A 16,057-nucleotide genomic window follows, 5' to 3' on the forward strand; every position below is an offset into this window, starting at 1 on the left:
AACCATCTGAAACCCAGAGATAATCGCCTGAAACCCAGAGATAACCGCCTGAAACCAAGAGATAATCGCCTGAAACCCAGAGATAACCATCTGAAACCCAGAGATAACCACCTAAAACCCAGAGATAACCATCTGAAACCCAGAGATAACCACCTGAAACCCAGAGATAACCATCTGAAACCCAGAGATAACCATCTGAAACCCAGAGATAACCATCTGAAACCCAGAGATAACCACCTGAAACCCACCCAGAGATAACCACCTGAAACCCAGAGATAACCACCTAAAACCCAGAGATAACCATCTGAAACCCAGAGATAATCGCCTGAAACCCAGAGATAACCACCTGAAACCAAGAGATAATCGCCTGAAACCCAGAGATAACCATCTGAAACCCAGAGATAACCACCTAAAACCCAGAGATAACCATCTGAAACCCAGAGATAACCACCTGAAACCCAGAGATAACCATCTGAAACCCAGAGATAACCATCTGAAACCCAGAGATAACCATCTGAAACCCAGAGATAACCACCTGAAACCCAGAAATAACGATCTGAAACCCAGAGATAACCACCTGAAACCCAGAGATAACCATCTGAAACCCACCCAGAGATAACCATCTGAAACCCAGAGATAACCACCTGAAACCCAGAGATAACCATCTGAAACCCAGAAATAACCACCTGAAACCCAGAGATAACCACCTGAAACCCAGAAATAACCATCTGAAACCCAGAGATAACCATCTGAAACCCAGAGATAACCATCTGAAACCCAGAGATAACCACCTGAAACCCAGAGATAACCATCTGAAACCCACCCAGAGATAACCACCTGAAACCCAGAGATAACCATCTGAAACCCAGAGATAACCATCTGAAACCCACCCAGAAATAACCACCTGAAACCCACCCAGAGATAACCACCTGAAACCCAGAGATAACCATCTGAAACCCAGAGATAACCACCTGAAACCCAGAGATAACCACCTGAAACCCAGAGATAACCACCTGAAACCCAGAGATAACCATCTGAAACCCAGAGATAACCACCTGAAACCCAGAGATAACCATCTGAAACCCAGAGATAACCACCTGAAACCCAGAGATAACCATCTGAAACTCAGAGATAACCGCCTGAAACCCAGAGATAACCACCTGAAACCCACCCAGAGATAACCACCTGAAACCCACCCAGAGATAACCACCTGAAACCCACCCAGAGATAACCACCTGAAACCCAGAGATAACCACCTGAAACCCAGAGATAACCGCCTGAAACCCAGAGATAACCACCTGAAACCCAGAGATAACCACCTGAAACCCAGAGATAACCACCTGAAACCCAGAGATAACCATCTGAAACCCAGAGATAACCACCTGAAACCCAGAGATAACCAACTGAAACCCAGAGATAACCAACTGAAACCCAGAGATAACCATCTGAAACCCAGAGATAACCATCTGAAACCCAGAGATAACCGCCTGAAACCCAGAGATAACCACCTGAAACCCAGAGATAACCATCTGAAACCCAGAGATAACCACCTGAAACCCAGAGATAACCACCTGAAACCCACCCAGAGATAACCATCTGAAACCCAGAGATAACCACCTGAAACCCACCCAGAGATAACCATCTGAAACCCAGAGATAACCACCTGAAACCCAGAGATAACCACCTGAAACCCAGAGATAACCGCCTCTTTAACCTGTGGTTCAGTCCTGAGTCCATTATTATTTTCTCCCATCATTATGCCTTCTCTTCTTCTCTGACATTCACTTCTATGCAGATGATACTCGGCTGTGTCTGTTAGGCCTCAGCGTTTCTGAATTAGATCCTAAAATCAGTCGCTCACTCTGTGTTCAGCTGCTCGGTCCAACGTTGGGACTCTCGGCACAATAACCGACTCCTCTTTGAGTTTCGACTCTGGTTCCCGGAACATTTCTAAGTCTGAACTAAAGAAAGTTCTTTGTGTGTTTCTGTCACTGTTCTTGGATAAATCCTCTTTTATCTTTACACAAAGCTGCGTGCAGACTACTAACTCGTCCTAGCTGTCTTTACTTTGGCTCCGGGCAGATTTTAGGATCGGTGTTAGAGTCTTTGCTCGTCGTCTTCAGACTTTGTTCGTTGTTTAAAAAGCACTAAAAAGCCTTTTAGTTGAGCTCTGGAGCTGTTTTTAACTCTGCGTCTGAACTTGATTCTGTTTTGATTCTGAACTTTTCTGATTAATTTTATTCCACTTTGCTGTTCAGCGCTCTGTGACTGCCGGCTTCATAAATAATCTTTACTGATTTAATGTGTTTTCAGTTAATTTGTGACAGTTTTAATTCTGATTTCTATTTAGTTTTTGTGGAAAACAGCAGCTTTTTGGGACTTCTCTGACATCTACAGATGTTCCCAGCGGTGGGCAGGAGGAGGTGGACGTGAGGCAGGTTTCAGCTCGGGCATCTGTGAGTCATGTGACCTCCTCCTCACCCGTTTCACCTGTTGCCTTGGAACGGTCAGCAGCACGTGGCGTTCTGCGTGCACGTGAGTGAACTGATGAGGCGAAGGAGCAGGTTTGTAAACAGAGTGCAGATTAGCACAGAAATGAACCGGAGAACGGCACGCACGTGAAGCTGCTGCGCACGTGAAGGCCTGCTCAAAGATCAGTGTGCAGGGTTAACCACATAGAAAGTTCCCGTTTTCTGCCATCGGCTCCCTCCCAGATGTGAACCGTGCTCCACCTCCGGGGGGGCGCTGCAGTTTCCCGGTGAAGCCGCCAGAACAGACTGTAAACATCGGCTGGGCGTGTGGCGCAGACTCCGAGTCGACTGGATCCACTTGTGGTGCTGTTAAGGCGCTTCAGATCCCAACGTTTACAGACACTTCCACACAAACACGCTGAAACAAACAAGCACAAACAGTGCCGTGAAACTTCTCCAGTGCCTTTAAAATACTGTTTTCACCGATCCACAGGGTTCCTGCTCAGTGTTAAAGCAGCCAAAATCGTTCTCCAGGAAAAAGTCAGACTTCACAATCGCTTGGCACTATTTTCTCTCCCTTCGTATCACTGCCTGCTGCCGCCTGCCGACTAGGGCTGAGCAATTTTATCGATACTGCGATATATATATCGATATTTCGTTTCCCGACAAAGTATCGATTTTTTTATTTTTATTTTTTTAAATCAAACTAAAAATGTTATAAAGTGCATAAAGTGTTCGTTTGTTTCTGTTTGTCTGGTGGTGTTGTCCTTCCGGTTCAAAGGTCGGACCACCGGTCCAATCAGCGACGATTCATGTCAAATCACACTGTCCCTTTTTTCCCCCCAGAAAATGATGTAAGTGTATCAAATCGTATCGAATCGTATCGTATCGAATCGTATCGTATCGAATCGTATCGTATCGTATCAAATCGTATCAAATCGTATCGTATCAAATCGTATCGTATCAAATCGTATGGTATCGAATCGTATGGTATCGACCCGTATTGAATCGTATGGTATGGTATGGTATCGTATGGTATCGAATCGTATCGTATGGTATGGTATCAAATCGTATGGTATCGAATCGTATCGTATTGAATCGTATCATATCGAATCGTATCGTATCGAATCGTATCGTATGGTATCGAATCTTATCGCATCGTATGGTATGGTATGGTATGGTATCGAATCGTATGGTATCGAATCGAATCGTATTGAATCGTATGGTATGGTATGGTATCGTGTGGTATCGTATGGTATCGAATCGCATGGTATCGAATCGTATGGTATCGAATCGTATTGAATCGTATGGTATCAAATCGTATGGTATCGAATCGTATGGTATCGAATCGTATGGTATCGAATCGTATCGTATCGTATCGAATCTTATTGAATCGTATCCAATCGTATCCAATCGTATCGTTGGCTGAATATCGTGTATCGTGAGATTAGTGTATCGCTGCAGCCCTACTGGTGACAGCCGCGCCTGTTACATGTTTGCTGCTCGGAAGCAGGGGACTGCTCGGTCTGCACTTCGGTCTGCATGGTCTGCACAGCAGGCAGTGATACGAACGGAGAGAAAATAGGGCCAAGAGATTGTGAGGTCTGACTTTTTCCTGGAGAACCATTTTGTGATGCAAATGTATTACTCTGCTGAACGCATATTGTTTTGAGAAGCAAAATGCTTTATTTTTTAAACCCCAGCCAACTAGCCGGACTACCTTCATCAACACCAAAACGAGGCTGGAACTCTGCTCACAGGACGCAGCAGGGGGTAAGAAGATGTTCATAAATGATGTTGCTGATATGGGATGTTACACAGCTTCATGTCAAACTATCCCTTTGCATATATAGAATGACCAGCTGGATCTATGTAACAGATAGGATTTCCCCGTCATGTCTTCTGTGCAGGAATGTACTTTATGAGAGCCTACATATGCTAGGTGTTTATTTATTTATCCATTTTCTACTTTTGGGTGGATCGGATGCATAAGTACTTGTGAGTATGCACTTATATATGGGTACATGTGTATATGTGTGCATGCTTTTGTATGTATAAGTATGGATATATTTATGTGTGCTTGAGTGCGTGAGTATGAGTGCATCCATGTAACTAGAAATGTGCAGATGTAAGAACATTTTTTTTTATTTATTTTTTTGGATTGAAAGTACACATATTGTATATGTGAGTTTACATGTTTAAGAAGATATTTACATTGGACATTTTTTTTTTTGGCCTTTGTTTTGTGTTCTGTAAATTGAAAAAGGTCTATAAATAAAGTGCTTAAAATAAAAATAAAAATAAAAAAAGAGATGAACCATCCCTTTAAGCTGTGAACACGTATTTATGTGGAAGGAAGAAATGTGTGAAGTGAGTGAAATGTGTATTTGTTCCTTCTGTGTTGTGTTTGCTGCTCCGGAGCTCTTCTACAGAAATGGCTCAGAGGTCGAGCTGGTCGGTTTACCTGCAGTCGTCTCCTCCTGTGCTGATCACGTATTTGTCGTCGTGGGAGAAGCGGATGTTGGTCACGTGAGCCGAGTGGCCGAGGTAGCGCTTGTGTTTGGCCTGAAACGAGAAAAACGTTTGGTCTGAGCTTGGCCGAGACCCACAGAGGATCTTAAACAGCGGCACAGGAAGCTCGTGGAGCTCTCAGCTTCTCCCAGGAAACTCACAAACTTCTCTGTGCAGGGGAAGTCCAACAGCTTGACCACTCCGAAGTCGTCACCGGTGACGATGTTCAGGCCAGTGTGAGACACGCACGCACAGTTCACGTCAGCTTTGTCAGCATTTCGAGGCCAAATTCCCAAAACTTCATCTCCCAGGATGCTGAGGAGGAGACAGCGTGAGACTCTGATCAGGAAGGAAGGTGAACTCACCTGTACAGCAGCAGCTGCACAGCAGCTCACAGGAAGGCGTTACCTCGTCCACGTGGCCCAGGTGATTCTGTCGATGGCACTCTGATCGCTCAGCAGCTTCCCCGAAGGAACCTCAAACACCTGCCGCATGTAGGCTCCGGAGGACACCTGGAAACAGCAGCTGCATGTTGGTGTTGGGCTCCTGATTGTTTTAAGAAGCCTCTGAGGCTGTGTTCCAAACCGCATACTTCTCCTACTACTCATCCTGACTTTCTGAGTTAGTATGCGAGTTTGAGTAAGCGAGAAGTTCCCGGATGCATACTAGATTCTCTGAAATGTTGGGTATGCATCATGAGGTTACTACTCATACTCAAACTACCCAAGATGCAACGTAACGTGACGTCACCGATCGTCATTTCCTGTCAAAACGGCAGTTTCAAGCTAGCTACAACGAGGGTAGGTTCACTTCCTGTTTTCAAAACAAAAGCACCAATTGTATGGTAATGGCTTTCCCTATGATAAAAGGCAACGGGTATTTTATTTTGTGAAAATAACCGGAAGTGCGTTGCTCACTGCGGCTAGCTTTAGTAGCGCCGAATTGGTGGGAACAAAGTTGTAAATAGCCGGTATTTTGTCAGGTTTTCAACACGTTGGGGATCTAAACGACTACTTTCTCACCTGAAAATGTTTCAAATGTTGCTAAAGTTTACAGAGTTTAGAGCTTAAGGGAAATCAGCTTCAGGCCGGCTGATTTCGGCTCGGGCAGGAGCGAAATGCATTGTGGGTAAACGCTCTGCATACTGTCTGATCGATGAGTATGTAGTATGTAGTATGTAGTATGTAGTATGGAGTATGTAGTATGTAGTATGCAGTATGCAGTATGTAGTATGTAGTATGCAGTATGGAAGTATGTAGTATGTAGTATGCAGTATGTAGTATGTAGTATGTAGTATATAGTATGTAGTATGTAGTATGCAGTATGGAAGTATGGAAGTATGTAGTATGTAGTATGTAGTATGCAGTATATAGTATGTAGTATGTAGTATGGAGTATGGAAGTATTTAGTATGTAGTATGTAGTATGTAGTATGTAGTATATAGTTTGTAGTATGTAGTATGTAGTATGCAGTATGTAGTATGTAGTATGCAGTATGGAAGTATGTAGTATGTAGTATGCAGTATGTAGTATGTAGTATGTAGTATGTAGTATATAGTATGTAGTATGTAGTATGCAGTATGGAAGTATTTAGTATGTAGTATGTAGTATGTAGTATGTAGTATATAGTTTGTAGTATGTAGTATGCAGTATGGAAGTATGTAGTATGTAGTATGCAGTATGTAGTATGTAGTATGTAGTATGTAGTATTTAGTATGTAGTATGCAGTATGTAGTATGTAGTATGCAGTATGGAAGTATGTAGTATGTAGTATGTAGTATGTAGTATGGAGTATGTAGTATGTAGTATGCAGTATGTAGTATGTAGTATGTAGTATGTAGTATGCAGTATGGAAGTATGTAGTATGTAGTATGTAGTATGGAGTATGTAGTATGTAGTATGTAGTATGCAGTATGGAAGTATGTAGTATGTAGTATGGAGTATGCAGTATGCAGTATGTAGTATGTAGTATGTAGTATGCAGTATGGAAGTATGTAGTATGTAGTATGCAGTATGTAGTATGTAGTATGCAGTATGGAAGTATGTAGTATGTAGTATGCAGTATGTAGTATGTAGTATGTAGTATTTAGTATGTAGTAGGTGGTTTCGAACACAGCCTGAGTGTCTGACTGAAGTTAGAACAGCTCTGGTCACATATCAACACGCGTTCATGGAAGTATGTGCCTACATGTGTTGCCCTGCGATGCACTGTGGAACTGCCCCGGGGTGACCTGGGGTGACCCCGCCCATCAGCCAATAGAAGCTCAGATAATCTGCAGAAGATGAAGCAGGCATGGAGAACAGATGGATGAAGATGTAGGAAGATGTGGGCCTGTGTATGAACACATGCTGGATGCACTTCTATGAACATGTAAGACACGTGTTCTCCTGTAAGTGTTTATGTGTGTGTGAATTAATCTGCTTTTAAACACAAATAAACAAATAAACATCGCAATAAACATCCTCTCCACAGCATCCTGGCAGGACTGAGAGGTTCAGGAGGTCCTTTGTCCCCACAGCCAGAAGGCTTTTTAACAGTGACCGCTGAGTTCTTCTCAAATTGATTGATTGATTTTTAAATTTTATTTATTTAGTCATTTATTATTATTATTATTATTATTATTATTAGTTAGTAGTAGTATTTTTATTAGAATTGTTTATTATTGTTGTTGTTAATATACAATCATTATAAATATTAATAATTTTTTGAGCTACTTGACTAATTTGAATTTCCCCCATTGGGGATGAATAAAGTATTTTTCTATTCTATTCTATTTTATGTGTAATAACGAACATGTGTGAACAAATGTTCTGTCTCAGAATGTCTCATTCTGAATATTAACGTATCTTTTGCTCTCCTTTGAACAACAGTTCTGGTCGTCGACCTTCTCTGGTGAATATTGTTGGAACAGTTTCTTTCTCTGCTAATGAGCTGGAGTTGTTATAACTGATCCTGTGGAGGTGTAGAGATATAACACCTGGTTGGGATGTTTGACTAAATGTTGAACCTTTTGGCTGGAGGATTCACACCTTTACATGTGGATGGACAGAATCTGAGTACCTGTATGTAGCAGCTGTCAGCAGAGAAGTCCAGCTGCAGAACGAAAGCTGGGATGTTGCTGCAGTAAACCAGCCGGTTCAGACTCGGCCCTCCGCTCGCATCGTACACGTCCACCGTGTTCTCCACCGAACCGACCGCCAACAGCCGCCGGTCGGGGCTGAAGCTGCACGAGTTCACTCAAATTAGCACTCTTTAAATCCTTCCTCCTTCGACTGTTATTTACTCATTTAGTTTAAATATTATTAATACGTTTGTTTCCGAGTCTCCTGCAGCATTTTCGTGTCTCTTTCTCTTACCGGATGTCCTGAAGGGCGACGCTTCGGTCTCTCTTCTTTGCCCACATCTTCAGAGTGTTGGCGAGGAGCACAAGGAACTCGCCGTTCTTCATGCCCACCGCCAGCATCTCCCCATCGGCGCTGTAGCTCACACAGCGGGCGGCGTGGCCCACGCACACTTTGTTCAGCAGTTTCTGAGCAGAAGGACGGAAAGACACAATAAACCATGAGAACAGTAGGACTTGGGATCCCTGAACATTTCGAAAGTGGAAATTTGTTCATATTAGGGCTGGGCAACGATTAAAATGTTTAATCTAATTAATCACATGATTGCCCTGTTTAATCACGATTAATCGCATTTGTACGCAGAATCCAAAAATGAATCCAAAAGTAGTGTATAGCTGTTAGCATTTAGCTTTATTTTAAATGTGCTGCCATATGAATGAAAGTGCCATAACATTTGTTGTGTAAACACACTTTTAACATCAGCATCTTTCTGTAGTTTTTATGTAGAAGCCTCGCTCCACTGTCTGTTTCCTTGAATGACTTGCTGCTATCAGTTGTGTGTTTTGCCTTTAAGTGATATTTTAGACTGGAACTACTACGCTGAGAAGACAATTCAACTTGGCAGTGTTTACAGATGACTTTGGTTCTGTCCACTCCGCCGTCTGGAAGAACTTTAACATGAAAATGGCCGAGTAAAAGTTCCGTACCCTTCTCCATGTTTGGTGGATCCGCCGATTACTTTCTTTTCCTGTTCCACAGCAGACAGCAGCAGACTTTTACAAAATAAAAGCTTGTGAGCAGCAGACTTTTACAAAATAAAAGCCTGTGAGCAACAGACTTTTACAATAATAAAACAAACAACAAAACCTGCGTTAATGCGTGATAAAATATTTATCGGCGTCAAATAATTAACAAGTTAACGCTATAATAACGAGTTAACTCGCCCAGCCCTCATTCATTTCCCGATTAAAAGAAAGAAAAGAGCGAATTCTCCTCTTCCTCTTGGAGTGGACAGATGTGGACAGATGTGGAGTCAGACTAACTCCAGAGCACCCGGAGTGCTACCTGCTCATGTGTTCTCACCTTGTCTGTGAGGTCCCAGAGTCTGATGGTCGCGTCATCGCTGGCGGTGATGCTGAGCTCTTTGGTGGGATGAGCAGCCAGGCCCCAGATTCCTCCCCGAGTGTGGCTGTCCAGCAGCAGGTTGGACGCCGCGTTCTTCTCCCCGACCTCGATGATCTCCCCGTCCTTCGTCCCCACCAGAATCTTACCCTGAGGAACGACAAGCAGCAGCCGGCGTGATGAGGAAGGCGGAGGAAGGAGGATGAAGATGAAAAAGAGAAACTCGTACTTTGCCTCTGCAGACGGAGCGGACGCACTCCACCTGCTGCCCCGTCTCCAGCTGAAAGGCCCGGCAGCGTTTCATCTCCTGATCCCAGAGCTTCACCGCTCCGCCCTCCTTCGTCCTGACGCCAAAACACACCAAAACACACATTTCTGCCTCCAAAAACCACAAAGTACCGCAACATAATTCACCACAATGGCTGTGTTCCAAACCGCATACTACTCCTACTAATCCTACTAACTTTAACTTTTTTTAAGTTCCCGGATGCATACTAGATTCTCCGAAATGTTGAGTATTCATCATGAGGTTACTACTCATACTCAAACTACCCAAGATGCAACGTAACGTGACGTCGCAGATCGTCATTTCCTGTCAAAACGGCAGTTTCAAGCTAGCTACAATGAGGGTAGGTTGTATGTAGTATGCAGTATGCAGTATGCAGTATGTATTATGTAGTATGCAGTATGTAGTATGTAGTATGCAGTATGCAGTATGCAGTATGTAGTATGTAGTATGTAGTATGCAGTATGTAGTATGCAGTATGTAGTATGTAGTATGTAGTATGCAGTATGTAGTATGTAGAATGCAGTATGTAGTATGCAGATTGTAGTATGCAGTATGTAGTATGCAGTATGCAGTATGTAGTATGTAGTATGCAGTATGCAGTATGTAGTATGTAGTATGCAGTATGGAAGTATGTAGTATGCAGTATGTAGTATGTAGTATGCAGCATGTAGTATGTAGAATGCAGTATGTAGTATGTAGTATGCAGTATGCAGTATGTATTATGTAGTATGCAGTATGTAGTATGCAGTATGTAGTATGCAGTATGTAGTATGAAGTATGCAGTATGTAGTATGCAGTATGTAGTATGTAGTATGCAGTATGTAGTATGTAGTATGCAGTATGCAGTATGTAGTATGTAGTATGCAGTATGCACTATGTAGTATGTAGTATGCAGTATGTAGTATGCAGTATGCAGTATGCAGTATGTAGTATGTAGTATGTAGTATGCAGTATGTAGTATGCAGTATGTAGTATGTAGTATGTAGTATGCAGTATGTAGTATGTATTATGCAGTATGTAGTATGCAGTATGTAGTATTTAGTATGCAGTATGCAGTATGCAGTATGCAGTTTGTAGTATGCAGTATGCAGTATGTAGTATGCAGTATGTAGTATGCAGTATGTAGTATGTATTATGCAGTATGTAGTATGCAGTATGCAGTATTTAGTATGCAGTATGCAGTATGCAGTATGTAGTATGCAGTATGCAGTATGCAGTATGTAGTATGCAGTATGTAGTATGCAGTATGTAGTATGTAGTATGCAGTATGCAGTATGCAGTATGTAGTATGCAGTATGTAGTATGCAGTATGCAGTATGTAGTATGCAGTATGCAGTATGCAGTATGCAGTATGTAGTATGCAGTATGCAGTATGCAGTATGCAGTATGTAGTATGCAGTATGTAGTATGCAGTATGTAGTATGCAGTATGCAGTATGCAGTATGTAGTATGCAGTATGCAGTATGCAGTATGCAGTATGCAGTATGCAGTATGCAGTATGCAGTATGCAGTATGCAGTATGTAGTATGCAGTATGCAGTATGCAGTATGTAGTATGCAGTATGCAGTATGCAGTATGCAGTATGCAGTATGTAGTATGCAGTATGCAGTATGCAGTATGCAGTATGTAGTATGTAGTATGCAGTATGCAGTATGTAGTATGCAGTATGTAGTATGCAGTATGCAGTATGCAGTATGTAGTATGCAGTATGCAGTATGCAGTATGTAGTATGCAGTATGTAGTATGCAGTATGCAGTATGCAGTATGCAGTATGTAGTATGCAGTATGCAGTATGCAGTATGCAGTATGTAGTATGCAGTATGTAGTATGCAGTATGTAGTATGCAGTATGTAGTATGTAGTATGTAGTATGTAGTATGCAGTATGTAGTATGTAGTATGTAGTATGCAGTATGTAGTATGTAGTATGTAGTATGCAGTATGCAGTATGCAGTATGCAGTATGTAGTATGCAGTATGTAGTATGCAGTATGTAGTATGTAGTATGCAGTATGCAGTATGCAGTATGCAGTATGTAGTATGCAGTATGCAGTATGCAGTATGCAGTATGTAGTATGCAGTATGTAGTATGCAGTATGTAGTATGCAGTATGCAGTATGCAGTATGCAATATGTAGTATGCAGTATGTAGTATGCAGTATGCAGTATGCAGTATGCAGTATGTAGTATGCAGTATGTAGTATGCAGTATGCAGTATGTAGTATGCAGTATGCAGTATGCAGTATGCAGTATGTAGTATGCAGTATGCAGTATGCAGTATGCAGTATGCAGTATGTAGTATGCAGTATGTAGTATGCAGTATGTAGTATGTAGTATGCAGTATGCAGTATGCAGTATGCAGTATGTAGTATGTAGTATGTAGTATGTAGTATGTAGTATGTAGTATGCAGTATATAGTAGGCGGTTTCGAACACAGCCAATGACTGAAACATTAACCCGAGTACATTTTCTGAGTATGAGCTCAAAATCAGATTATTTAAGCTCTGAAACCAACTCACGGTCGCTCTTTGCCCCCGGTGACGATGAGCCCGTCCCTCAGCGTGGTGTACATGGTGAACACCGGCCCCGTGTGAGCCTTCGCCACCACCCTCAGCAGGTAGTGATCTCGCCACACGTACACGTCCCCGTTGATGGCGCCTGTGAACGTCAGGTTATTCTGCAGAAAGAAATGTAATAAAGGAATCAGCTCGGAGCTTTCTGGATCGAAGAGAGTTGAGTTCAGGCCAGTTTCGTTCATTTTAGATCCTCTGTGGTTGCATGAAGAACTAACTCCTTTGTTTCTTTGGGCTTCAGACTGGGAAACTTGGCTTTTAAAGGTGACATATTTGGCCTTCAGTTATCAGGCCCCTCTCTGTGGAACCAGCTGCCAGTTTGGGAGGCAGAGCCTTCAGTTATCAGGCCCCTCTCTGTGGAACCAGCTGCCAGTTTGGGAGGCAGAGCCTTCAGTTATCAGGCCCCTCTCTGTGGACCCAGCTGCCAGTTTGGGAGGCAGAGCCTTCAGTTATCAGGCCCCTCTCTGTGGACCCAGCTGCCAGTTTGGGAGGCAGAGCCTTCAGTTATCAGGCCCCTCTCTGTGGAACCAGCTGCCAGTTTGGGAGGCAGAGCCTTCAGTTATCAGGCCCCTCTCTGTGGAACCAGCTGCCAGTTTGGGAGGCAGAGCCTTCAGTTATCAGGCCCCTCTCTGTGGACCCAGCTGCCAGTTTGGGAGGCAGAGCCTTCAGTTATCAGGCCCCTCTCTGTGGAACCAGCTGCCAGTTTGGGAGGCAGAGCCTTCAGTTATCAGGCCCCTCTCTGTGGACCCAGCTGCCAGTTTGGGAGGCAGAGCCTTCAGTTATCAGGCCCCTCTCTGTGGACCCAGCTGCCAGTTTGGGAGGCAGAGCCTTCAGTTATCAGGCCCCTCTCTGAGGAACCAGCTGCCAGTTTGGGAGGCAGAGCCTTCAGTTATCAGGCCCCTCTCTGTGGAACCAGCTGCCAGTTTGGGAGGCAGAGCCTTCAGTTATCAGGCCCCTCTCTGTGGACCCAGCTGCCAGTTTGGGAGGCAGAGCCTTCAGTTATCAGGCCCCTCTGCCAGAGGTTTCTTCCTGTTCAAAGGGAGTCGTTTCTCTCCACAGTCGCCTCAGGCACGCTCAGGACGGGAGATTGGACTGAAGACAAGTTTCGGTGCAATCTGTTGGTTTCCTTAGCTAGGAACTTGTTTTTGAATTGGCTCTATATGAATGAATTGGATTAGTTTGTAAATAATTATGATCACAATGAATAGAATTCCAACTGGCTTGAATTGGACTTCATTATTTAAGTGCCTTGAGATGACATTTGTTGTAATTTGGCGCTATATAAATAAACTAGGGCAGGGCGAGTTAACTCGTTATTATCGCGTTAACTCGTTAATTGTTTAACGTCGATAAATATTTTATCGTGCATTAACGCAGGTTTTTTTAATTAATTAATTTATTTTATTATTGTAAAAGTCTGTTGCTCACAGGCTTTTATTTTGTAAGTCTGTAGCTCACAGGCTTTTATTCTGTAAAAGTCTGCTGCTGTGGAACAGGAAAAGAAAGTAATCGGCGGATCCACCAAACATGGAGAAGGGTACGGAACTTTTACTCGGCCATTTTCATGTTAAAGTTCTTCCAGACGGCGGAGTCGACAGAACCAAAGTCATCTGTAAACACTGCCAAGTTGAATTGTCTTCTCAGCGTAGTAGTTCCAGTCTAAAATATCACTTAAAGGCAAAACACACAACTGATAGCAGCAAGTCATTCAAGGAAACAGACAGTGGAGCGAGGCTTCTACATAAAAACTACAGAAAGATGCTGATGTTAAAAGTGTGTTTGCACAGCAAATGTTATGGCACTTTCATTCATATGGCAGCACATTTAAAATAAAACTAAATGCTAAAGGCTATACGCTACTTTTGGATTAATTTTTGGATTCTGCGTACAAATGGGATTAATCGTGATTAATTAGATTAAACATTTTAACCGTTGCCCAGCCCTAAAATAAAATTAATTGAAGTGGAATAAAAAGCCATAAACGCTGCGCAGAGACAGAAATGTTGTGTTTAACAGCGTGAACACGGCGGTGAACTCACAGCTCCGAAGGCGACGGACAGCATGGTCTGCATCCTGCCGCCCTCCACCGTCCCCACCACGCCCTTCTTGTACATCAGCGCGCCGCCGGCCAGAGTCCAGAACTTCACGTGTTTGATTCCCACCGACACGAACTGAGAGTCTGAGTCCGGCCGAAACTCCAACACGAAGATCCGGTCCGGGTGCTCGGACTTGCTGCACACTCTGGATCCTGCGGTGGAGACGGTTCTGTTACTCCGGTTCTGACCCAAAACTCACTCACACAGCCTGCTGTTTCCGGACTGATTCATGGCTCCCTGTGTCTTTTAGAACAGATTTTAAGATTCCCTTACTGGTTTTTAAGTCTCTGAATAGATTAGCACCTCCGTACATTTCAGAACTACTCACAGAATATGTTCCAAATCGAGCTCTAAGATCATCAGGTGCTACTTTATTAAATATTCCTAGGATGAAATATAAAAAGACGGGTGAAGCTGCTTTCTGTTTTTATGCACCAAAACTCTGGAACTCTCCACCAGTCAACAGATATTACAAACTTTAAAAAGCAGCTAAAAACACATTTATACACCCTCGCCTTCTACTAGTTTTATGGATTCTATTATTATTATTATTACTTTTTGTATATTGCATTTGTTGTTTCTCAATATTGTGCTCCATTTTGTTGTTCTTGTGATTGTTTTACTTTATTTACTTTGTATATTGATCTTATGTGTAAAGCATTTTGAGCTACATTTTATGTATGAAAGGTGCTATATAAATAAATTTAATGTTGTTATTATCATTATAACCAAAAACAGCTGAGGGGGGGGCTTCCCCCCTGAGAAATGCCCTGTCCATCCAAAGAAAACTGGCCAGAAAAAAGGCCACGATTTATTATTTCTGTTTGTGTCTTGTATTGATAGAATAAATGCAGGTGGTGATTTTAAAAAAGAATATATCTGCAAAGTTTATAGCTTTATTTATTTTTTTTAGATAAAAAAATAACCTTAACCCCTTGCTGTTAAAAAAAAAGGCAATTTTCACATTTTCGAATGTTTTTGTTGTATATAATGATCTGAAATGTAGACTTAATGAAGGTAATAAAAAGCTGGAGTTGGCTGGATGTCTTGCCCCAAGTATCTACTTGAATTTAAACCCTCAATGGAGAATGTGGAGCATGTTAAACAAAAGCTATTGCATCCTAAAGTCCTGGTCTAAAAAACCTCTCCCAAATAGGACATATTTGCAACATGGCGAAGGGGTTAAGGGTCAGAACAATCGTCAAAACTGCTTTCCAGTTGGTTCGTTTGAATAGGGGGCGTGTCTGTCAGTCCTCCTCCATTCAAATAGCGTTTGAGTTTACTTTATACACTGTTAACAAAATTGACGGTCAGGATTTATGCTGGGGTGACCATATTTTCATTACCGAATTGAATTATTAATATTATTATTATTCATATTATCTGCACGCTATCTTTTAACTTATCTAGACTGTTGCTTGTTTTTAAATTAATTTAAATTATTATTTATTTATTTATTTGTTTCTCTTTATATTATTTTATGTATTTTTATGCTTCTTCCACTCCTTGCTGCCATGCTTTTATTTTATGGAAAGCACTTTGAATTGTTCTGGACATGAAATGTGCTATATAAATAAATTTGATTTGATTTGATTATTATTATTATGCTTGAAGTTGTAGTGGTGGTTTTCCATCGATTTTTTTCAGGTATTGTTTTC

General features: G+C 42.3%; 1 protein-coding gene across 4 annotated transcripts in view; it reads right to left on the reverse strand.

The window, feature by feature from the left end:
- Positions 1–1,369: 1,369 nt before the first annotated feature.
- Positions 1,370–16,057, reverse strand: part of LOC142388645 (echinoderm microtubule-associated protein-like 6) — a 107,145-nt gene continuing 92,457 nt past the window's right edge. For all 4 annotated transcript variants that reach the window (XM_075474178.1, XM_075474161.1, XM_075474169.1 and 1 more), the window contains 10 exons: positions 14,343–14,551; positions 12,250–12,407; positions 9,675–9,789; positions 9,407–9,595; positions 8,339–8,511; positions 8,043–8,205; positions 5,391–5,494; positions 5,144–5,297; positions 4,936–5,036; positions 1,370–2,889 (listed from right to left, as the gene is read on the reverse strand). In XM_075474178.1, the coding sequence (XP_075330293.1) occupies positions 2,865–2,889; positions 4,936–5,036; positions 5,144–5,297; positions 5,391–5,494; positions 8,043–8,205; positions 8,339–8,511; positions 9,407–9,595; positions 9,675–9,789; positions 12,250–12,407; positions 14,343–14,551 (1,391 nt within the window). In that variant the 3' untranslated portion in view covers positions 1,370–2,864. The remainder of the gene's footprint in view (positions 2,890–4,935; positions 5,037–5,143; positions 5,298–5,390; positions 5,495–8,042; positions 8,206–8,338; positions 8,512–9,406; positions 9,596–9,674; positions 9,790–12,249; positions 12,408–14,342; positions 14,552–16,057) is intronic.

This window comes from Odontesthes bonariensis, chromosome 2 (genome assembly GCF_027942865.1).
Source record: "Odontesthes bonariensis isolate fOdoBon6 chromosome 2, fOdoBon6.hap1, whole genome shotgun sequence".
NCBI lineage: Eukaryota > Metazoa > Chordata > Actinopteri > Atheriniformes > Atherinopsidae > Odontesthes > Odontesthes bonariensis.